The 23,422-nt window shown below is 42.9% G+C and overlaps 1 protein-coding gene across 1 annotated transcript; it reads left to right on the forward strand.

Annotated features, from left to right (window-relative positions):
* The first annotated feature begins 1,083 nt into the window (after positions 1 to 1,083).
* On the forward strand, positions 1,084 to 20,905 carry OSTN (osteocrin). The gene is made up of 3 exons (XM_073589459.1): positions 1,084 to 1,176; positions 9,373 to 9,587; positions 20,821 to 20,905. The coding sequence occupies exons 1-3, from the start codon at positions 1,084 to 1,086 to the stop codon at positions 20,903 to 20,905; spliced, it is 393 nt and encodes a 130-aa protein (XP_073445560.1).
* The last annotated feature ends 2,517 nt before the right edge of the window (positions 20,906 to 23,422 follow it).

A 23,422-nucleotide genomic window follows, 5' to 3' on the forward strand; every position in this document is an offset into this window, starting at 1 on the left:
ACTCTACTATACCTATATCAATAGAGGTAAAAAAAAAGGATGGTTCTTGTAAAACAAAAAGGGAAATACGAAAGCAAAAAGAAAAAAAAGAAAACTGTCTGGTTCTGCAAGGGGATAGGCTTTGTCACTATCTTTTTCTATTTTAGCAAATGTTTTTGGGATATCATTTTTGCCATTCTAACTAATATATCATTATTAATATTATTTCTCCTCCTTTATGAAGCATAGTCATTGCAGCCTTCCTCACAGATTGCACAATATTTTTGTTCTTAAAATGGAAGTTGATGGAGGAGCATGTAACCAGACCCAGAAAACCTGCTTTTCCATCGGAAGAGGCTGATAGACAGGTTTGGTCACATACTCCTCCACCACCTGCCATAATGGGAACAGTTGCGCTCTATAGTTTGTAAGGAAAGCTGCACTAACAAATGCAAGAGCAGAACCTGTAATACTCATATATTAGTAAAAGACACAAAATTATGTCCTCAACACCTAAAGATAAAGTGGCCAACTCTTTTAAAGCATAGTTCTACTTACGGTGTATTCCCTTATCAGTTAGCTTTATGAAACATGATATATTATTTATTATAAAAAATGTAGATAAAGGGAAAAAGGAGGTCAGCTCTCCAATCTCTGGAGGAACCTGTTTGTCAGACATGCACGGAGGCAACTTGATCAAGGGCGTAGTCCATATTAAAGAAAAAAAGGGGAAGAAAATCTCCAGCGTGTATACTGAGTGAAGTTTAAAATTCCAATTTATTCAACACATCTTTAAAAGATAGTACATTTCTCAGTAATGCACATGAAGGATGGAATCCCCAGTGTAACCAACGCATTTCAACCACTATAGGTCTTAATCCTGGTATAATTGTCATACCATGATTAAGACCTATATTGTTTGAAACGCGTTGGTTACACTTGGAATTCCATCCTTCATGTGCATTACTGAGAAATGTGCTTTTTTTTAAAGATGTGTTGAATAAATTGGAATTTTAAACTTCACTCAGTATACACGCTGGAGATTTTCTTCCCCCTTTTTTTCTTCAATATTATTTATCAGTAATATTGGCCTTTTCTTTACAGATGCTGGACAGGAGCAATGTGAGTGTCTACCTTTTCCTTACTGTTGCTATCCTGAAGTGGACTGGTCTCACTGTCACTGAGGCATCTTCAGAGGTAAGGGAGTAAGTACTGTAGAATTATTTTACTTATTATTTATTGCAATCTGCCTTCAATGGGGGTCAGTTAGAAAATAAGTGAACACTGACTTTAATATTTTGTGCTGCTTAGTTTGAAACAAAAGTGAAAAAGTAATCTACAGTGGCATGTAAAAGTTTGGGCACACCTGGTCAAAATTACTGTTATTGTGAACAGTTAAGCAAGTTGAAGATGAAATGATCTCTTAAGGGCCTAAAGTTGAAGATGACACATTTCCTTTGCATTTTAGGAAAATATATATCTATATATATAAAAATGAGTGCATGTACAGTTGAGTCCAAAAGTATTGACACCCCTGCAATTTTGTCAGATAATACTCAGTTTCTTCCTGAAAATTATTGCAATCACAAATTCTTTATTATTATTATTATCTTCATTTAATTTGTCTTAAATGAAAAAACATAAAAAGAATTGTCCTAAAGCCAAATTGGATATAATTCCACACCAAACATAAAAAAGAGGGTGGACAAAAGTATTGGCACTGTTCAAAAAATCATGTGATGCTTCTCTAATTTGTGTAATAACAGCACCTGTAACTTACCTGTGGCACCTAACAGGTGTTGGCAATAACTAAATCAGACTTGCAGCCAGTTGACATGAATTAAAGTTGACTCAACCTCTGTCCTGTGTACTTGTGTGTACCGCATTGAGCATGGAGAAAAGAAAGAAGACCAAAGAACTGTCTGAGGACTTGAGAAACCAAATTGTGAGGAAGCATGAGCAATCTCAAGGCTACAAGTTCATCTCCAAAGACCTGAATGTTCCTGTGTCTACCGTGCGCCGTGTCATCAAGAAGTTTAAAGCCCATGGTACTGTGGCTAACCTCCCTAGATGTGGACAGGAAAGAAAAATTGACAAGAGATTTCAACGCAAGATTGTGCGGATGTTGGATAAAGAACCTCGACTAACATCCAAACAAGTTCAAGCTGCCCTGCAGTCCGAGGGTACAACAGTGTCAACCCGTGCTATCCGTCGGCATCTGAATGAAAAGGGACTGTATGGTAGGAGACCCAGGAAGACCCCACTTCTTACCCCGAGACATAAAAAAGCCAGGCTGGAGTTTGCCAAAACTTACCTGAAAAAGCCTAAAATGTTTTGGAAGAATGTTCTCTGGTCAGATGAGACAAAAGTAGAGCTTTTTGGGCAAAGGCATCAACATAGAGTTTACAGGAGAAAAAAGAGGCATTCAAAGAAAAAAAACACTGTCCCTACAGTCAAACATGGCGGAGGTTCCCTGATGTTTTGGGGTTGCTTTGCTGCCTCTGGCACTGGACTGCTTGACCGTGTGCATGGCCTTATGAAGTCTGAAGACTACCAACAAATTTTGCAGCATAATGTAGGGCCCAGTGTGAGAAAGCTGGGTCTCCCTCAGAGGTCATGGGTCTTCCAGCAGGACAATGACCCAAAACACTTCAAAAAGCACTAGAAAATGGTTTGAGAGAAAGCACTGGAGACTTCTAAGGTGGCCAGCAATGAGTCCAGACCTGAATCCCATAGAACACCTGTGGAGAGATCTAAAAATGGCAGTTTGTAGAAGGCACCCTTCTAATATCAGGGACCTGGAACAGTTTGCCAAAGAAGAATGGTCTAAAATTCCAGCAGAGCATTGTAAGAAACTCATTGATGGTTACCGGAAGCGGTTGGTCGCAGTTATTTTGGCTAAAGGTTGTGCAACCAAGTATTAGGCTGAGGGTGCCAATACTTTTGTCTGGTCCATTTTTGGAGTTTTGTGTGAAATGATCAATGTTTTGCTTTTTGCTTCACTCTCTTTTGTGTTTTTTCATTTAAGACAAGTTAAATGAAGATAATAAAACCAAAGAATTTGTGATTGCAATCATTTTCAGGAAGAAACTGAGTATTATCTGACAAAATTGCAGGGGTGTCAATACTTTTGGCCACAACTGTATGTGTGTGTTTATCAGCCACGCCCACTCCACATATCAACCAATCATTAAGCATCTTTCATTTCACCAGAGCTGTTTAAAAGAAGCTGAGCTGTGATTGGTTGCTGTGAGGAACAGTTTTCCTTGTAGACAGTTGTGGTAACCAAGGCCTATTATTCTTATCATTTCTATGGTATCATCCTTCTGTAAAGCTGGAAATAACACAAATTATTACCGTGCCGACACAGACCACCCTCTGACACAGATTGCAGGGGGAGCCCAGTATCACACAGGATAGGATAAGATACATGGCTCAGCAGACTGTATCACACAGGATAGGATTAGATACACAGCCCAGTATCACACAGGATAGGATTAGATACATGGCTCAGCAGTCAGTATCACATAGGATAGGATTAGATACACGGCTCAGCAGACTGTATCACACAGGATTGGATTAGATACATGGCTCAGCAGACAGTAACACACAGGATAGGATTAGATACATGGTTCATGATTATCTTGTGTAGAAGAAAGAGAGGTGGCACTCACCGGTCTCAGAAGTCCATACTTTATTGACGGTAATTAAAACATGTTGGCGGGGAGAATGGGGACAGGAGTCTGTGAGCGACGGCGGCGGTTTCGTGCTATTGCACTTCTACGGGCAAGAACTATTTAGGGAAGAAGCAGGCAGCTGGAATTCTATCTGTAATGGAGTGGCCAGGGCAGTCACAAGATCTCAACCTCATTGAGCTGTTGTGGGAGCAGCTTGACCGTATGGTATGCAAAAAGTGCCCATCAAGTCAAACCAACTTGTGGGAGGGGCTTCTGGAAGCATGTGGTAAAATTTCTCCAGATTACCTCAGCAAATTAACTGCAAGAATGCCAAAGGTATGCAATGCTGTAATTGCTGTAAAGGGAGCATTCTTTGACGAAAGAAAAGTTTGAAGAAGAAAATTATTATTTCAAATAAAAACCTTTTTTTCGAACCTTGTCAATGTCTGGACTAGATTGTAAATTAGTTTGGCAACTCATTTGATTAAAAAAAGTATGAGTTTTCATGGAATGTTAGTGTGTGTGTGTGTGTGTGTGTGTGTGTGTGTGTGTGTGTGTGTGTGTATGTGTGTGTGTGTGTGTATATATATATATATTCATCTATTTCACTTTAAAAATTACAAAAAGGAAAATGGACTGATGGACTGATAGAAAAGTTTAGACACCTTGCATGGTTTGTACTGGTTTGTACCTTGTAGAACCCTCTTATAAAAGTATCATAGCTTGTAAATGCTTTTTGTAGCCATCCAAGAGACTTTCAATTCTTGTTTGAGGGATTTCCATACATTCTACCTTGGAAAATTCTTCCAGTTCTGTGAGATTCCTGGCTTATCTTGCATGCACTGCTCTTTTGAGGTCTAGCCACAGATTTTCAATGATGTTCAGATCAGGGGACTGTGAATGCCTTTTTAAAACCTACAGCTTGCACCTTTTTAGGTAGTCTGTTGTGTGTTTAGAATCATTATCCATTTGTAGAAGCCTTCCTCTTTTCTACTTCAGCTTTTTTATAGATGGTGTATATACTTGCATCAAGGATTTGTTGAAATTTCATTGAAAATTCCCATAAAGTGTTCCTTGTGGCATTGGCTAAAACACAACCCCAAAGGATGATTGATCCATCCTCATGCTTAATGGGTGGCAAGATATTCTTTACCTAAAATTATGTGCTTTTTATCTCCACACATACCTTTGATCATTGTGGCCAAAGAGTTGTATTTTAACCTCATTGGTCCACAGGACTTGTTTCTAAAATCCATCAGGCTTGTTTAGATGTTCTTTTACATACTTCTGACTCTGAATTTTATGGTGACGAGGCAGAAGAGGTTTTCTTCTGATGGCTCTTCTATGAAGGCCATATTTTTGCAGTTGTCTCTGAATAGTAGAACAATGTACCACAACTCCACAGTCTGCTTAATTTTTTTGAGTCTTTTGTAGTCAGGTGGGCGTTCTGGTTTACCTCTCTAGCAATTCTTTGAGCACCTCTCTCTGAAATTTTGCTTGGTCTTTCAGACCTTTTCTTGACCTCCACTGTTCCTTTTAGCTTCCATTTCTTAGAAGCATTGAGGAAACTGCTTTGGTATCTTCTTATAGCCTTCTCCTGCTTTGTGGGCATCCACTATTTTCATTTTCAGAGTGCTAGGCAGCTGCTTAGAGAAACTCATAGGTGCTGTTTTTTAGCACAGGGTTACAGGAGGCTGGGTTTTTATAAAGCTGGGAAATTTGCATCACCTAGCCTTTCCCAATGATGATAGTGAAAAAGCCATAACCCTAACAGGCTAATTAAGGTCTGAAACTTTGGTTAAAGCTATCTGAGCACACAAATCTCCAAGGGTTCCCAAATGTTTGCATTGGCCCTTTTTCCTTTAGTAATTTTTAAAATGTAAAATGCCTAAAATAAAATAAAATGTGTCAACTTTAACTTTAGGCCTTTTAGAGATCATTTCGTCTTCAACTTAACAGCTTAACTGTTCATAATTACAGTAATTTTGACCAAGGGTGCCCAAACTTTTACATGCCACTATATATACATTTTAAATAATAAATGGGTCAGTATAAATATATCATCCTTGTTCTCACTGTTACTTAAATGTTACTGTAAAAAATATATCTTTCTACTGTACTGTGCTCTTAGCCAGCAGATAGAAAAATAGTCAAAATTGCGAGTCTTCAGTGGTTGGTACCTTTTTATGGCTAATTGAAAAAATGGTAACAAATATCAAGGTTTCCACACTATGCAGACTGCTCTTCGTCAAAGAATAAATTAACCCCTTCATGACATATGACGAAACTGTACGTCCTGATCGGGAAGAGGTTTCCGCAAACTGACGTACAGTTACATCATGGACTGTTATGGATGAGTCACCGAAGGAGGAAAAAACAAAAATAATAGCTAAGTCCAGAAAACCAGAGAAGTTGGAAGCTATCGGATTGCAGACCCCTGAACCTATCCACAACAACTAGCAGTAGCCGTGGGGGGCTCCTACGGTGCCCTAGACCCCTCGATCACAGCCGGAGAACTAAATTAGCCTAAAGACAGAAAGGGGAAATCTAAACTGCCCCAGAGCAGACCCCAAAGCAATAGGCAGCCCCCAACATATAATGACTGTGAAGCAAGATGAAAAAACACTAACACAGATAGAAAGATAGGTTGAGCAAATGATGGGGCCCAAGCTAACTAAATAGGACAGGATAGAAAAGCTGCTGTCTGCAATCCGCAAAAACCCTATCCAAAAATAAACCAACAGACTGATAGGAAAAACAGGTCCTGAAGTCGCTAGGCTTCAAAAAGACTATATCAGCACTCAGGTATATTCTGAAGACAGAGCCAGAGATCAACAGATCAGAGACAAAAATGGAATTCAGCTCACCCCCGGCCGGGGATGGCTGAACTCCAAAAAACAAGGCAAACAAAACCAGAACTAAAGTGTACAAAAGGCAGAGCAAAACTTAGCTTTGAGAAGCAGAAATCAGACTGGTCTCCAAGAATCCAGCAGGAAAATCACCGGCAAGGCAGCAGGGCGTCGGCTTCCTTATATCCAGTCATCAGTTCCTGTGGCCCAGTCATCATCTACCTGCTCAGCTGTTTGGTAATCAGCCTCACTACCTCCCTTCGCCAGAAGAGGGAGTTCATCAGACCTCACTGGTGAAGGGAAAAATGAACTCACAACAGTGGACTATAGTAATGTTAATGCACACAGCACTGATTGATGCAATTGGATGATGAATTCTGACTAGAGATGGGCGAACCCGAGCATTGAAGTTCAGGATCCGTACCGAACACCTACTCTTTGTTACTGTTTGGTTTCGGCTGCCCGAACACCGCGTGTTTGTCATGCTGTTATGTGCATGACAGGGCAGAAAACACCACTTCTGATCAGTGGTGAAATCATACTCGCCGGTCAGAGAGCTGCGGTTCCCACGCTGTCAAAAGACAGCATGAGCACTGAGCTGTGATCGGAGGTATGAAGTTCACCTCCGGTCACTGGCGTCAGTTGATGGGATGACTGCTCCCTTTATCCGAAGCCTGCTGCCGCTAATAACAGCGAGAGCAGGAGCGGCTGATGAGAGTATTCATTAGCCAGCTCCTGCGCTGTAAAAAAATAAATAATTAAAAAAAACGGTGAGGGTTCCTCTGTATTTTTGATAACTAGCCAGGTAAAACTCACAGCTGGTGGCTGCAACCCTCAGCTGTCAGCTTCAGCTAGGCTGGTTTTCAAGAATAGAGGGGTCCCCATGCTGTATTTTTAAATTATTTAAATAAATAATTTAAAAAAACGATCTGGGGTCCCCTACATTTTTGACAATCAGCCTTGCTAAAGGAGACAACTGGGGGCTGGTATTCTCAGGCTGGTAAGGGGCCATGGATATTGGCCTCCCCAGACTAAAAATAGCAGTTCGAAGACGCCCAGAAAAGGCACATGTATTTGATGCGCCAATTCTGGTTCTTTGCCCTGCTCTTCCCACTTGCCCAGTAGCGGTGGCAAGTGGGGTAATATTTGTAGGGTTGATGTCACCTTTGTATTGTCTGGTGACATCAAGACCATGGAGAGGCATCTATAAGACACCTATCCATTACTATTCCTATAGTTATATGGTAAAAAAAGACAGCCAGAATAAAGTATTTTATTTGAAATAAAACAAAACACACTTTTACTTTTTTATTTAAAAATAACAAACACTGTTATGCTCACCTAACGCCTATTCCACCGAAGCCCTCATCTTTTGTAATAAAACATAAATAAAAAACAACATTATCCCTCACCTAGCTATCACTCTGTCCCACGCCATAATCCATGTCTCAGGGTAAGTTTTCAACCTGGACGGTGCCAAGATGGGACCGTCCAGGCTGAGAACCACTGGTTACTTAACTGCAGCCTCAGTGACTGGCGGTGACATTATCAAGGTTACCTCCGGTCACTGAGGCTGCGTTTCCAGCCAGGCTGAACTGCCATGACCTTGGTGAGATCCCCGCTAGCACAGTTATTTGTTGTACTTAGTTTCTCATAAGTTATTCTTCAGTAAAAATAAGTTTATTTATGAGCTATGTTCTCTCGCACTGAACTCTTACATCTGGTGCTGGCTGGCAGGAAAAATGGCATCATGTGGTCTGCATGGGCATATCACCATCACAGCTAAAGTCCACACCCCACAGCCAGAACCCCCATTTCCATGTAGCGTGCCAGCTCATGAAGCGGCCACAGCTACTGCATACTGGGTATTTTCTGTCAAGTAGGACCCTAAAAGTCACTTCAAATGGGATGTGGTCTCTAAAAAAAACTGATTTTGCAAATTTTGAGGGGAAAAATGAAAAATTGATGATAACCTTTTAAACCTTCTAACTTCCTAACAAAAAATTATGTTTGAAAAATTCTGTTGATGTAACGTAGACATGTGATAAATGTTATTTCTTAACTATTTTGAGTGGTATAAATACCTGGCTTAAGGGCATAAAGATTCAAAGTTTGAAAAATGCTAAATTTTCACATTTTTTGTCAAATTTATATTTTCATAAATTGCCGTTAGCCATATCCATCCAAACTTACTGCTAACATGAAGTACAATGTGTCACAAAAAACTGTTTCAGAATAAATGGGATATGCTAAAGTGTTCCAGAGCTACACCTCATAAAGTGACATTAGTCAGAATTAAAAAATTTGCCCTGGTCAGGAAGGTGAAAACAGGCTTCGGCGTGAAGAGGTTAACTGTCGTCAATGTAATAGAAATAGGTTAAGCTATGCCTAGTGAAGAGACCTGAGTAGTATGGAAAACTTGATATTTGCTACCATCTATTCAGTTAGCCATTAAATGGTTTCAACTAGTGATGAGAGTTCATACTTGGATATGGTGCTATGCGAGCACGCTTGTGTGCTAACGGAGTGTCTTCGGCATGCTCTAATAATATGTTTGAGACACCGCTCCTGCATGTCTCGTGACTGACAGACGCAACACATGCAAAGATTGCCTAACAAACAGTCAATCCCTGCATGTGTTGCAGTTGTTGAACAACCGCGAGACATGCAGGAGCGGGGACTCGAACATATCTTTCAAGCATGTCGAAGACATTCGGTTAGCACACAAGCGTGCTCAGATAACACCTTATCTGAGCGCCTTCGCTCATCACTAGTATGAACCACTGAGGACTCTCAAATTTTGAACATTGTTTATTCAATGGTCTTTGGTTGTGTTTGTTTTGTTTGTTTTGAATTTTATTTAACAGAGGTTTGACTCTCCAATTGTTTTGGATGTTGGTCAGCGATCAATTTCGAATGAAGAGAAGTCAGCAGATCTGGCAGCTAAACTCTTACTTCTGGATGAACTTGTCTCTCTGGAAAATGATGTGATTGAGACCAAGAAGAAAAGAAGTTTTCCAGGATTTGGATCTCCGCTAGACAGAATTTCTGCAAGCACCACTGAAATTAAAGGAAAACAAAGGTGAATATACTTCTTTAGTAGAACATTTACTGCATGTTTCCAACTATATGACCTATCCAATTTTCCCCATTACAGAAAAATGTGTATTTGTGGATCTGGAGCTCATTCTGTTCATACATATCTCATTAGAAAATAACTGTTCTGTGTCAAAGACGATTCATTCCAAAAAATTAAAAATTCAAAGCTGTACTTGTGAGATTCAGCCAGAAGAGGGAGCCAAGAAACTGTAACATCAGATATTTTTAAATAAAGTGTATATTCAACATGCAGACATATCTCCATTCATATATATATATACAGTGCCATGCAAAAGTATTCGGCCCCCTGGAACTTTTCAACCTTTTCCCACATATCATGCTTCAAGCACAAAGATACCAAATGTAAATTTTTGGAGGAGAATCAACGACAAGTGGGACACAATTGTGAAGTTGAACGAAATTTATTGGTTATTTAAAATTTTTGTGGAAATTCAAAAACTGAAAAGTGGGGCGTACAATATTATTTTATGACACATAATAAGTATAATAATAGTTAAACAAATTCTAATTTCTATATGTGTATAGAATAGTGTTGAGCGATACCATTGGATATTGAGAAATATCGGATCGGATTGGATCGGCTGATACCCAAAAAGTATCGGGTATCGCTGATTCCGATACTGGAAGTCCCATTCAAGTCAATGGGACAGAAATATCGGAATAAAAAAAAAACCCTTTCTTTCCTTGTAGGTTAATTCAACATGAAGAAAAACAACTAAGAATAATGTAGAATGTATTGGGGGAGGTGGAGGAGACATTAAAGACATAGAGGTTTAGCCCAATCAAATGGAATAGCAGGAATTGTTTTTTTTAAAGACATTCAGAGTTACAAAGATATTGACAATGTTAAACTTTTTTATATTTTGTCAGATATGTATGTTTCACTACTTCCATGCTTTTGACCTTCCTTTTCACTTCTCCCACGCTTTCTCCTTCATGATCCTCAGCAGCAGCAGCAGCAGCATCTTTTTCATCAACTTCTTCACCTTATTCTTCTTCTTCTTCTTCATCTTCTTCCTTTTATTCTTTTTTTTTTTACATTATTCACATTCTTCTTATTCAACTATTATCCTTCTTCATATTCTACTTCTTCATCTTCTTCCTATTCTTCTTCTTCATCATATTCTTATTTGTGACAGGCATTCCTCTAGTTGTTATCTATAAAAGTTTGAACATTACACCTTCCGTTCTGCCTGTCACAAAAGATTTACAACAGGATTTGTCTGCGTTCACTTTGGCCTGCAGCAGCAGGCATTTTCCAGGGGCACCACGAGGAGGAACAGACTCACCCCCATACACTGCTTAGTCTTCTTCTGCTTATACTTTAGATAATATCCTTTGCTCTGATTTTTAGTCTTATGCTTAATGTTGTTCTGCTTTTTTTCTGCAGCTTCTTGGTCTTCTGCTTCTTGGTCTTCTGTCTCTTGTTGTTCTGTATCTTGGTGGTTGTCTTCATGTTCTTTGTCCTCTTGGTCATCTTCTTTAGGGTCATCTTTTTGGTCTTCTTTGGGGTGATGTTCCAGGTCGTCGTCTTCAGGGTCATCATTTTCATGGTCGTCGTCTTCTTCGGGGTGGTCTTCAGGGTTGTCGTCAGGGAGATCCAGAGTGATAATAAACAAAAACCATTTCCAAAGGCTTGAACTTGGAAATGTAGCAGAAGGTACAAGAAGGCTGAGAAACTGCCGAGAACCAGCTGACGGTGCTGGAACCCGGAATGGCAGCAGAAGGAACAAGAACCAATGGCACTACCGAGGACCAGCTGAAGGTGCTGGAACCCAGTTCCTAAGCAGGAGGTACCTGTGCTAGAAAGCACTACCAAGGACCAGCAGACGTTGCTGGAACTCGGACACCGAGAAGGAGGCACCTAAGCCAAAGGCACTGCCGAGAGCCAGCTGATGGTGCTGGAACCCGGAGGGGCAGCAGAAGGAACAAGAGCCAATGGCACTACCGAGGACCAGCTGATGGTGCTGGAACACGGTTACTAAGCAGGAGGTACCTGTGCTAGAAAGCACTACCAAGGACCAGCAGACGTTGTTGGAACTCAGATAACGAGAATGAGGCACCTCAGCCAAAGGCACTGCCGAGAACCAGCTGACGGTGCTGGAACCCGGATGGGTAGCAGAAGGTACGCATGAAAAACAAAGTTGCAAGGCCGCGAGCCGGCCGCAGTTACCGAAACCCACAAATCCTTACATGGGGTGCTTGTCCTATTGGCACTACGGAACCAGCCTTTATTACCAGAACCCGCAGCCCACATGCAGTGTTGGCCAAAAGTATTGACACCCCTGCAATTCTGCCAGATAATACTCAGTTTCTTCCTGAAAATGATTGCAAACACAAATTCTTTGGTATTATTATCTTCATTTAATTTGTCTTAAATGAAAAAACACAAAAGAGAATGAAGCAAAAAGCAAAACATTGATCATTTCACACAAAACTCCAAAAATGGGCCAGACAAAAGTATTGGCACCCTCAGCGTAATACTTGGTTGCACAACCTTTAGCCAAAATAACTGCGACCAACCGCTTCCGGTAACCATCAATGAGTTTCTTACAATGCTCTGCTGGAATTTTAGACCATTCTTCTTTGGCAAACTGCTCCAGGTCCCTGATATTTGAAGGGTGCCTTCTCCAAACTGCCATTTTTAGATCTCTCCACAGGTGTTCTATGGGATTCAGGTCTGGACTCATTGCTGGCCACCTTAGAAGTCTCCAGTGCTTTCTCTCAAACCATTTTCTAGTGCTTTTTGAAGTGTGTTTTGGGTCATTGTCCTGCTGGAAGACACATGACCTCTGAGGGAGACCCAGCTTTCTCACACTGGGCCCTACATTATGCTGCAAAATTTGTTGGTAGTCTTCAGACTTCATAATGCCATGCACACGGTCAAGCAGTCCAGTGCCAGAGGCAGCAAAGCAACCCCAAAACATCAGGGAACCTCCGCCATGTTTCACTGTAGGGACCATGTTCTTTTCTTTGAATGCTTCTTTTTTTCTCCTGTAAACTCTATGTTGATGCCTTTGCCCAAAAAGCTCTACTTTTGTCTCATCTGACCAGAGAACATTCTTCTAAAATATTTTAGGCTTTTTCAGGTAAGTTTTGGCAAACTCCAGCCTGGCTTTTTTATGTCTCGGGGTAAGAAGTGGGGTCTTCCTGGGTCTCCTACCATACAGTCCCTTTTCATTCAGATGCCGACGGATAGTACGGGTTGACACTGTTGTACCCTCGGACTGCAGGGCAGCTTGAACTTGTTTGGATGTTAGTCGAGGTTCTTTATCCAACATCCGCACAATCTTGCGCTGAAATCTCTTGTCAATTTTTCTTTTCCGTCCACATCTAGGGAGGTTAGCCTCAGTGCCATGGGCTTTAAACTTCTTGATGACACTGCGCACGGTGGACACAGGAACATTCAGGTCTTTGGAGATGGACTTGTAGCCTTGAGATTGCTTATGCTTCCTCACAATTTGGTTTCTCAAGTCCTCAGACAGTTCTTTGGTCTTCTTTCTTTTCTCCATGCTCAAAGTGGTACACACAAGGACACAGGACAGAGGTTGAGTCAACTTTAATCCATGTCAACTGGCTGCAAGTGTGATTTAGTTATTGCCAACACCTGTTAGGTGCCACAGGTAAGTTACAGGTGCTGTTAATTACACAAATTAGAGAAGCATCAAATGATTTTTCGAACAGTGCCAATACTTTTGTCCACCCTCTTTTTTATGTTTGGTGTGGAATTATATCCAATTTGGCTTTAGGACTATTCTTTTTGTGTTTTTTCATTTAAGACAAATTAAATGAAGATAATATTAACAAAGAATTTGTGTTTGCAATCATTTTCAGGAAGAAACTGAGTATTATCTGACAGAATTGCAGGGGTGTCAATACTTTTGCCCAACACTGTAGGAAGCACCTAAACTGCAGGCACCATAGACTCGGCTAACCCGACCGCAACACGACAGGACAACGTTTTGGTGGCAAAGTGACGTTAACACTACCCAGAAACAGCAGGCGTGCTGGAACCAGGCTGGGCAGGAGGGAGTACCCATGCCAAAGACACTGCCGAGAACCAGCTGACATTGATGGAACCCGGAGGGGCAGCAGAAGGAACAAGAGCAAATGGCACTACTGAGGACCAACTGACGGTGCTGGAACCCGGTTACTAAGCAGGAGGTACCTGTGCTAGAAAACACTACCAAGGACCAGCAGACGTTGCTGGAACTCGGATACCGAGAAGGAGGCACCTAGCCAAAGGCACTGCCGAGAACCAGCTGATGGTGCTGGAACCCGGATGGGTAGCAGAAGCTGTAAGAGCTAATGGAACTAGCGAGGACCAGCTGACGGTGCTGGAACCCGGAGGGGCAGCAGAAGGAACAAGAGCCAATGGCACAACCGTGGACCAGCTGACGGTGCTGGAACATGGTTACTAAGCAGGAGGTACCTGTGCTAGAAAGCACTACCAAGGACCAGCAGACGTTGCTGGAACTTGGATACCGAGGAGGCACCTAAGCCAAAGGCACTGCCGCGAACCAGCTGATGGTGCTGGAACCCGGATGGGTAGCAGAAGCTGCAAGAGCTAATGGAACTAGCAAGGACCAGCTGATGGTGCTGGAACCCGGAGGAGCAGCAGAAGGAACAAAAGCCAATGGCACTACCGAGGACCAGCTGACGGTGCTGGAACACGGTTACTAAGCAGGAGGTACCTGTGCTAGAAAGCACTACCAAGGACCAGCACACGTTGCTGGAACTCGGATACCGAGAAAGAGGCACCTCAGCCAAAGGCACTGCCGAGAACCAGCTGACGGTACTGGAACCCGGATGGGTAGCAGAAGGTTCCCATGAAAAACAAAGTTGCAAGGCCGAGAGCCAGCCGCAGTTACCGAAACCCACAGTCCTTACAGGGGGTGCTTGACCTATTGGCACTACAGAACCAGCCTTTATTACCAGAACCCGCAGCCCACATAGGAAGCACCTAAACTGCAGGCACCATAGACTCGGCTAACTCGACCGCAACACGACAGGACAACGTATTGGTGGCAAAGTGATGTTGACACTCCCCGGAAACAGCAGGTGTGCTGGAACCAGGCTGGGCAGGAGGGAGTACCCGTCCCAAAGACACTTCTGAGCAGCAACTGGCGATGTTGGAGCCCAGGGTCAATCTGAGTGTATCCTGAGGCCTAATTTCATCAAGTTTTATATCTGTTGTAGACTACTACTGATTTTAACCGTGCTCCAATTAGGCCTCTGGCTCCACTGTCTCTAGTATTTACCCTATCCTCCAACACCGGCAGTTGCTGCTCAGAAGTGCCATCTGCACAATCAACACTTGTTCCTGTGTTACTGGGGCTCAGTAACGTCAGTTGATCCCCGGATGTGTGTCCAGCAATGTCTCCTGCTCTGTCCACATTCCCACTACTAGAAAGAAAATTCAGAAAATTAATTTCAGTACGGCATGTTGACGTTTGGCGACGGCTGTGCTCATATCGGTTGTAACAGGCTCCTGCAGCGATGATTCTGAGGAACTGGAGTATGAGGAGGAGTCAATGTGTACAGACTGGATTCCTGCAATCCTTGGAGTTGGCAGAACCCATACTGCGCCACTCTCCAGATCTGTACCCGGCTCCACAACATTGACCCAATGGGCAGTGAGGGAAAGGTATCGTCCATGTCCATGGTTACTGGTCCACACATTGGTGGTCAGGTGGACCTTGCTACTGACGGCGTTTAGTAGCGCATGTTTAATTTTTCCCTCCACATGCTTTTGCAGGGCAGGAACGGCTTGCCTACTGAAATAAAAGTGGCTGGGCACGGTGTATTGTGAGACTGCCAATGCCATGAAGTTCCGGAAGGTGTCTGTCTCCACCAGCCTGAATGAGAGCATTTCAAGGGCCAGTAGTTTGGCAATGCCAGCATTCAGAGCCTGTGCTCGGGGATGGTTTGCCGAGTATGGCCGCCTTTTCTCCCATGCCTGTGCTACCGATTGCTGTAGAGTGGCCTGGGAGTGTGAGGATGAGTGGGATCGTGGTGCTGTGGGTGGAATGTCACTGAGTCTCTGGACAACAGTGTCAGAGGTTCTTCCATGGCGATCCTGTGAGGAAGCCGAACCAGCTGTGTGTGAGCTGGAGGAAGAGGCTACAACACGAGCTGAAGAGGTGGTAGGTGGTGCTGTAGGTTGGCTTACGTCTTCAGCGTGTCTTTGTAACTCCACCACGTGCTTGGTCCGCACATGTTTCCACATATTTGTGGTATTGAGGTTGCTGACACTTTCCCTCTTTTGACTTTCTAGTGACACAGCTTGCATTTGACAAAGCAAATGTCATCTGCAACTGTGTCAAAAAAGGACCACGCACTGCAAGTCTTGGGAGCGCCCGTTTTGGCTTTTGGAAGAGGAATGCTCCTAATGGGTGCCTAGGTGGAGGCTATAGGCAACCAAGTATGCCCCCTCCCTCCCCCTCCTGTTTTGGCCATTCGGGGAATCTCTTCCTCAGAGCTGCTCCCACCACTTTCCTGTTCCTCACGCCATGATGGGTCAAGGACCTCATCATCTACACTCCCCTCTTCAAACACCTGCTTCTCCTGGGTAGTCTCGCCAGCACCGTACGCACCAGAAAGTGGCACCTGAGTCTCATCATCTGATGTGTACTGCGGTGTGCTGACCATAGGCACTGGCCCACCCGCCTCTTCAGATTCAGAGGGACAAAGCAGTTGCGCATCACTTCATACTCCCTCTTCTTCACATTCTTGAATGCTGCTTGGCTGGCCCCCTCTTTCCAAGCCAACAGATTTAGAGAACAGAATTAGAGACTGAGATGGCTCCTGTCCAGGGCTCTCTGACTGCCTGGGCAATTTGGCAGGTGGTGAAGAGACAGATGGTTGCGCTTCAGTGCTCTGGCCCTGGGAGGATGTGGAAGTCATTGAAGTCGATGCGTTAGCTGCCATCCATCCGACAATGGCTTCAATTTGTTCGTCCCACAGCAGTGGCGTACGGCGAGGTCCTACAAAGCTGCGCATAAAGGACTTTTGTCTGGTAAAACTGGGGGATGCTGACTCACTGGTGCCTGCAGCAGGCACAGAATCCCCACGTCCTCTCCCTGCTGAATCCCCACGTCCTCTCCCTGCTGCAACGCCACGCCCACGACCACGTGCCTTACTCCCTGCCTTCTTCATCTTGGTGGACTCATAAAGATAGGCAGAAAAGTACAAAGGGGGGCTTAGTGTGCTTATTCCTGAACAGCTGCTAACAGGTATAAAAACACTAGTTTCATAAAGTGTGTGGACTACACTTAAATATGAGCTAATGTGGCCTACACAACTGTCAAGTGGAGTGTTTGGTGAACTTTATTTTGTTTGTTTTTTTTCAAAAAAACAAAAAGGATGTGACCAAAGATGTGAAAGCGATAGTATCACAAACTTTTTGGAGCTATTACAATGCAGGAAGATAACCTACAATGCAATAGATGAGGCTCCAAAAAATAGGGTAATACTAATCTGGCTGCGGCTGCAGGACACAAGCCAGAAAAAAAGCTCCTCCATCTACTCGTATATAGTGTTTGCAACCAACCAATGTATATGGATACAGATGGATGCACACTAATAGGAGAATTAATTAAAATGAGCTGCAATAAAAGAAAAATATGTGTGAGGCAGTGACGCACGCTGAGCGGCCTACAACCAGACATGGCTGCAGGACACACTACAGCATGAGCTGCACTCACACAGAGACCTCTCAGACAGCCGTGAACAGTGCAGATAACTGGGCACTAGCACTGAAAGGCTGCAGAAAGGCTCCGCTGTCTACTCCTATAGTGTTTGCAACCAACCAATGTATATGGATATGGATGGATGCACACTAATAGGAGAATTAATGAAAAATGAGCTGCAATAAAAGAAAAATATGTATGAGGCAGTGACGCACGCTGAGCGGCCTACAACCAGACGTGGCTGCAGGACACACTACACAGAGTGAGCTGCACTCAGACAGACCTTGCAGACAGCTGTGAACAGCGCTGCAAGGCAAAAGAAAGCTACACTGATTGATAATGTAGCCTGGGTAAAGCACAATATTATTTGGAAAATCGCTATCTCTAACTGTCCCTCAGAGTCTTGAACAGCAGCCTGTCCCTAACTGAATTCACAGCAGAGTGAACCCTAAATGGCGGCGGCTTTTATAGTGCATCATGACATCATTTCAGCAGCCAATCACAGCCATGCCATTAGTTAACATGCCTACATGCCTAACAGGATGTGCCCACACTTCTGAGGATTCCTCATTGGCTGAATCAAATAAAACTGGGTAATAGCATTATGGGAACTTCCGATTCCGGTATTCGATATGCAAAAAGTATCGAAAATCAGTATCGGAATTCCGATACCGCGAATATCAGCCGATACCCGATATTTGCGGTATCGGAATGCTCAACACTAGTAGAGAACTATCCTCTTGCATTTGACTCGTGAATGCACCGTTGATATGGGGTGAACAGTGTAGTTTGGGCATAGACTTTTTTTTGTAAATCATGGATGAGTCAACAAACCATAGTAAATGCCAATGTGCAAATGCAACTTGTCTGTAATTTGACTGGGTTTTTGTGCAGCAAAATCATAGCTTTAAAATAATTACCGTACATGACAGCAAGTTGCAGGCAAGCTACACAAGTACGTATAGTCACGCGACTCGTCTGAGAATAACTGTAGACCGACACATCTGGCATTGAAGCCCTGGCCTTATGTGGACACTCTTCTACTATAAAAAGCATTATTATACAATAAAACATTACCTTTTTTCCTATCTTAGGCAGATTTATTATAGATGGACTGTGAAAACTTGTATAATATTTCAATGCAAGTCTTTAAACAGAGGCTGGACAGACATTTGTCTGAGATGGTTTAGTGAATTTTGCATTGAGCAGGGGGATGGACATGAAGACCCTGGAGGTCACTTCCACCTCTGACATTCTATGATTCTATGATTCTATGATAAGAGTAGGTGGCCATATGGGTTTGCCATATGTAATTTTTTTTCTCATAATTGAAGCAACAACCTTCAATCAAAAAAGGTGAGTAATATTTAAGATTCCATCGTCATGGGCTTTGTTCATAAAAACATGTTTTTTGTCCTTTTGATTCAAGTATGGAAAACAGACTGCACATTCACCCATTCCTAGCCTATGAGACCAAACAATTAAAACCAGTCAGTTAACAATGGTTCATGCATTTTCTGCCTGAAGACTTTCTATATTTTGTAATACAAGTCAGTGAGAAGGCACAAAAGACACTGTCTTTTGAGCATTTCTGCCAGCATTTTTCCTTGTATTCATTATTGAATGAAGTTAAATAAAATGAAAAGAAACACCAGTAAAACGCTCTCCACAACAATCCTGAAGCAACACTCAAAAGAAGAAGTGCTGGTGGTCAATAGCGTCGAAAAAGCATTGAGAAAACTACTAAAATAAAAAGCTATAAATGATGCTTTAGGGAAAAAAATGTCAGTATTTCCTGAATCGTCTTTCTCTCGAAAACTCGACCAATTAAAAAAGATGTCATGTGCACATACCCTAAGAAAGAGCAACTCCTGCTCTACAAGTCTTAATCCGACCATTTCTGCATTGCTGTATATTCACTGGAATAGGTTAAATGTAGTTGTGCTTTCCTCCTACATTGGCCGCAATCAGCTTTCCCCTTATTAGAAGAACCATTTGCTGGAGATTAGACCATCCAGCCCTCGGATGATCATCTGGTTACTGGACAACCTCACTTTAAAATAAAGATTACCAGTTGGGACGCACTTTTTAAAAAAGTTTGCCTAATATAACTGCTAATGCACTGCCCTAAGTGCTGCCATTAAAGGGAACCTTTAACCCACACAGGGCATTTTTCAGTTAAAGAGCCACCTTCAGCAGCACTAAGGCTGCATTCTGTGAAGGTGGCTCTTCTGTTTCAGACCCCTAGTAATGCTGAAATATTGACTTTCATAACTAGCTCATCATACCTGTAATTCGTCCCATAGGTATGGTGTGTCCCCCTGTATCAGCCGCCTACCATCCGTCCATCAAGCCTCTGTCCTGTGTCTGGGCGCCGTCCACCATCCATCCATCATGATGGCCCCTGTGTGTCGCTGCCTCCTCCTGTTTTGAATGCCAGTGCCTGCGCTGGGACAAGAGTTCTCAGCATGCACAGTGTGAGCTGCCCGAGAACCGACATCAGGCTATTGTGCCTGCGTGTTGCGGAGGCCCCAGATCCCGCAGTGTGAATACATCATAACACACTGCGGGGCGGGATCTGGGGCCTCCACAACACGCAGGCGCAATAGCCTGATGTCGGTTCTCGGGCAGTACGCACTGCGCATGCCCGAGAACTCTTGTCACAGCGGAGGCACCGGCATTCAAAACAGGAGGAGGCAGCGACGCACAGGGGCATGATGATGGACTGATGGTTGGCGGCGCTGAGACACAGGACAAAAGCATGATGGATGGATGGATGGTAGGCGGCTGATACAGGGGGACACACCATACCTATGGGACACTGGGGGTGGTGACAGGTTCCCTTTTATATTATGTTTACTATTATTCACCTTTTTATATTATATAGTGAAATACCCTTTATGTTGAATGCATGTAGGTGCCTGCTTGATTAATAATTCATAATGAGTGTTTCCTTAGGCGTCAGATTTACATTAATGGTAATATCACAGTTGACTGATTTTAAAAGAAAAAATACAAATAGAGTAATATAGGCTTTTTAGATTTAGTTTCATACAGGATAATAGTTAAAGTGAATCAAAGTTGATGTCAAATTTCCTTTTAAAGAGACAATAAAAATGAACGGTGAAAGGAGCGCTAAGAACACCAGGACAAGTATTGGTGTCTTAAGTCCACCACGCGTTTCGACGGTGACCCGTCTTCATCAGGTGGCAGTTTAAACTACCACCTGATGAAGACTGGTCACCGTCAAAATGCGTTGTGGACTTAAGAAACCAATACTTGTCATGGTGTTCTTAGCGCTCCTTTGACCGTTCATTTTTATTGTCTCAGTATATCATCCTCCCTTGGAGGTTTACGGCTGGAGCTGCTTTGAACAACTCTTCTAATACAATTCATCTCACTGCCTGCCTGGCGCTTCCTGATGACCGCTACCCTTATTGACTTAAATTTTCTTTTAAAAGCTGATTAATTTACAAGCTGATGCATTTGCTTTTGTCCTTGCAGAAAAGTAGTAGATCTTACAAAAAGAAGATTTGGGATTCCCATTGACAGGATTGGCATGAACCGCCTCGCTAATACTAGAGGCTAAAAGGAATTTATAGTGAGTAATGCATTATCTGCTAATTTCTTTACTCTTTTTTGTTAAATCTATCTTAAAAAGTTTTTTTTTAGGACTGCAATATTGATGACCTGTTCTTGGGATAGGAAGGTCATCATTGTCATATCAAAGAAGATCCAACACTCAACACCCACACTGAGCTGGCAGAAACCATTGCTGCTTGAAGTACATGGTGTTTGGAGCTGGAACACTACAGCCTGTGTAATGGCTGTTCTTGGATACTGTAGCTCAGCTCCCATTGAAAGGAATGTTAGCTGACCTGCAGTACCAGAGAACATCCAACACGCAATATACGGAGTTGTGCTGTTCCAGCTTCATACACTGGGCACTTCTGGCTAGAGTTGAGCGACTTTGGTCGGATCGGGTTTCATGAAACAAAATTTGTTTCAGATGAAACTGGTCCGAATAGGGCAAAAAAAAGTCGGAGTTTCGTCCGAAACCCGACCCCAATGCAAGTCAATGGGGAATAAAAGTCGGCATTGAGTGGATGAATGTCATCCGCTCAATGCCGACTTTTATTCCCCATTTACTTGCATTGGGGTCGGGTTTCGGACGAAACTCCGACTTTTTTTTGCCCTATTCGGACCAGTTTCATCTGAAACAAATTTTGTTTCATGAAACCTGATCCGATCAAAGTCGCTCATCTCTACTTCTGGCCACTGTAGTAACTGGTAATAGCTTTCTGGGGGTGTCTATCTGTACTTTAGGTACAATATACAGTCATGGCCAAAAGTTTAGAGAATGACACAAATATTATATTTTCACATGATCTGCTGCCGTCTGGTTTTTATGTGTGTTTGTCAGATGTTTTTATCACATACAGAAATATAATTGCAATCATATTATGAGTAACAAAAGGTTATATTGACAGTTAGAATGAGTTAATGCAGCAAGTCAATATTTGCAGTGTTGACCCTTCTTCTTCAGGACCTCAGCAATTCTCCCTGGCATGCTCTCAATCAACTTCTGGAACAAATCCTGACTGATAGCAGTCCATTCTTGCAAAATCAATGCTTTTATTTTGTCTGAATTTGAAGGTTTTTGTTTGTCCACCCGTCTCTTGATGATTGACCACAAGTTCTCAATGGGATTAAGATCTGGGGAGTTTCCAGGCCATGGTCCTAAAATCTCTATGTTTTGTTCCCTGAGCCATTTAGATATCACCTTTGCTTTATGGCAAGGTGCTCCATCATGATGAAAAAGGCATTGTTGATCGCCAAACTGCTCTTGAACGGTTCGGAGAAGTTGCTCTTGGAGGACATTCTGGTACCATTCCTTATTCATGGCTGTGTTTTTAGGCAAGACTGAGAGAGAGCTCATTCCCTTGGCTGAGAAGCGACCCCAGACATGAATGGTTTCAGGATGCTTGACAGTTGGCATGAGACAAGACTGGTGGTAGCGCTCACCTGGTCTTCTCCGAATAAGCCGTTTTCCAGATGTCCCAAACAATCGAAAAGGGGATTCATCAGAGAAAATGACTTTACCCCAGTCCTCAGCAGTCCACTCCCTGTACCTCTTGCAGAATATCAGTCTGTCCATGATGTTTTTTTCTGGAGAGAAGTGGCTTCTTTGCTGCCCTCCTTGAGACCAGGCCTTGCTCCAAGAGTCTCTGCCTCACAGTGTGTGCAGATGCACTCACACCTGCCTGCTGCCATTCCTGAGCAAGCTCTGCACTGCTGGTAGCCCGATCCCGCAGCTGAAACACTTTTAAGAGACGGTCCTGGCGCTTGCTGGTCTTTCTTGGGCGCCCAGGAGCCTTTTTGGAAACAAGGGAACCTCTCTCCTTGAAGTTCTTGATGATGCGATAGATTGTTGACTGAGGTGCAATCTTTCTAGCTGCGATACTCTTCCCTGTTAGGCCATTTTTGTGCAGTGCAATGATGACGGCACGTGTTTCTTTAGAGATAACCATGGTTAACAGAAGAGAAACAATGATGCCAAGCACCAGCCTCCTTTTAAAGTGTCCAGTGGTGTCATTCTTACTTAATCATGACAGATTGATCTCCACCCCTGTCCTCATCAACACCCACACCTGTGTTAATGGAGCAATCACTGAAACGATGTTAGCTGGTCCTTTTAAGGCAGGACTGCAATGATGTTGAAATGTGTTTTGGGGGATAAAGTTAATTTTCTAGGCAAATATTGACTTTGCAAGTAATTGCTGTTAAGCTGATCACTCTTTATAACATTCTGGAGTAGATGCAAATTGCCATTAGAAAAAATGAAGCAGTAGACTTTGTAAAAATTAATATTTGTGTCATTCTCTAAACTTTTGGCCATGACTGTAGATGTTATGGACATCCCCTTTAAAGTTTTTTTCCATGTTAGGCAGATATGGTATCACTGCAGGACTTGTCATTAGTGTTGAGCGATACCTTCCGATATCGAGAAATATCGGATCGGATTGGATCGGACCGATACCCCAAAAATATTGGGTATCGACGATTCCGATACCGGAAACCCATGCAAGTCAATGGGGCACAAATA

Source organism: Dendrobates tinctorius, unplaced genomic scaffold (genome assembly GCF_039654945.1).
Source record: "Dendrobates tinctorius isolate UK_male_01 unplaced genomic scaffold, ASM3965494v1 ptg000107l, whole genome shotgun sequence".
NCBI lineage: Eukaryota > Metazoa > Chordata > Amphibia > Anura > Dendrobatidae > Dendrobates > Dendrobates tinctorius.

Coding starts and splice junctions, on each gene's coding strand:
- OSTN (XM_073589459.1), top strand. CDS start 1,084: ATGCTGGACAGGAGCAATGTGAGTGTCTACCTTTTCCTTACTGTTGCT. Junction 1,177..9,372: donor TCACTGAGGCATCTTCAGAG/GTAAGGGAGTAA, acceptor TTTATTTAACAG/AGGTTTGACTCTCCAATTGT. Junction 9,588..20,820: donor GAAATTAAAGGAAAACAAAG/GTGAATATACTT, acceptor TTGTCCTTGCAG/AAAAGTAGTAGATCTTACAA.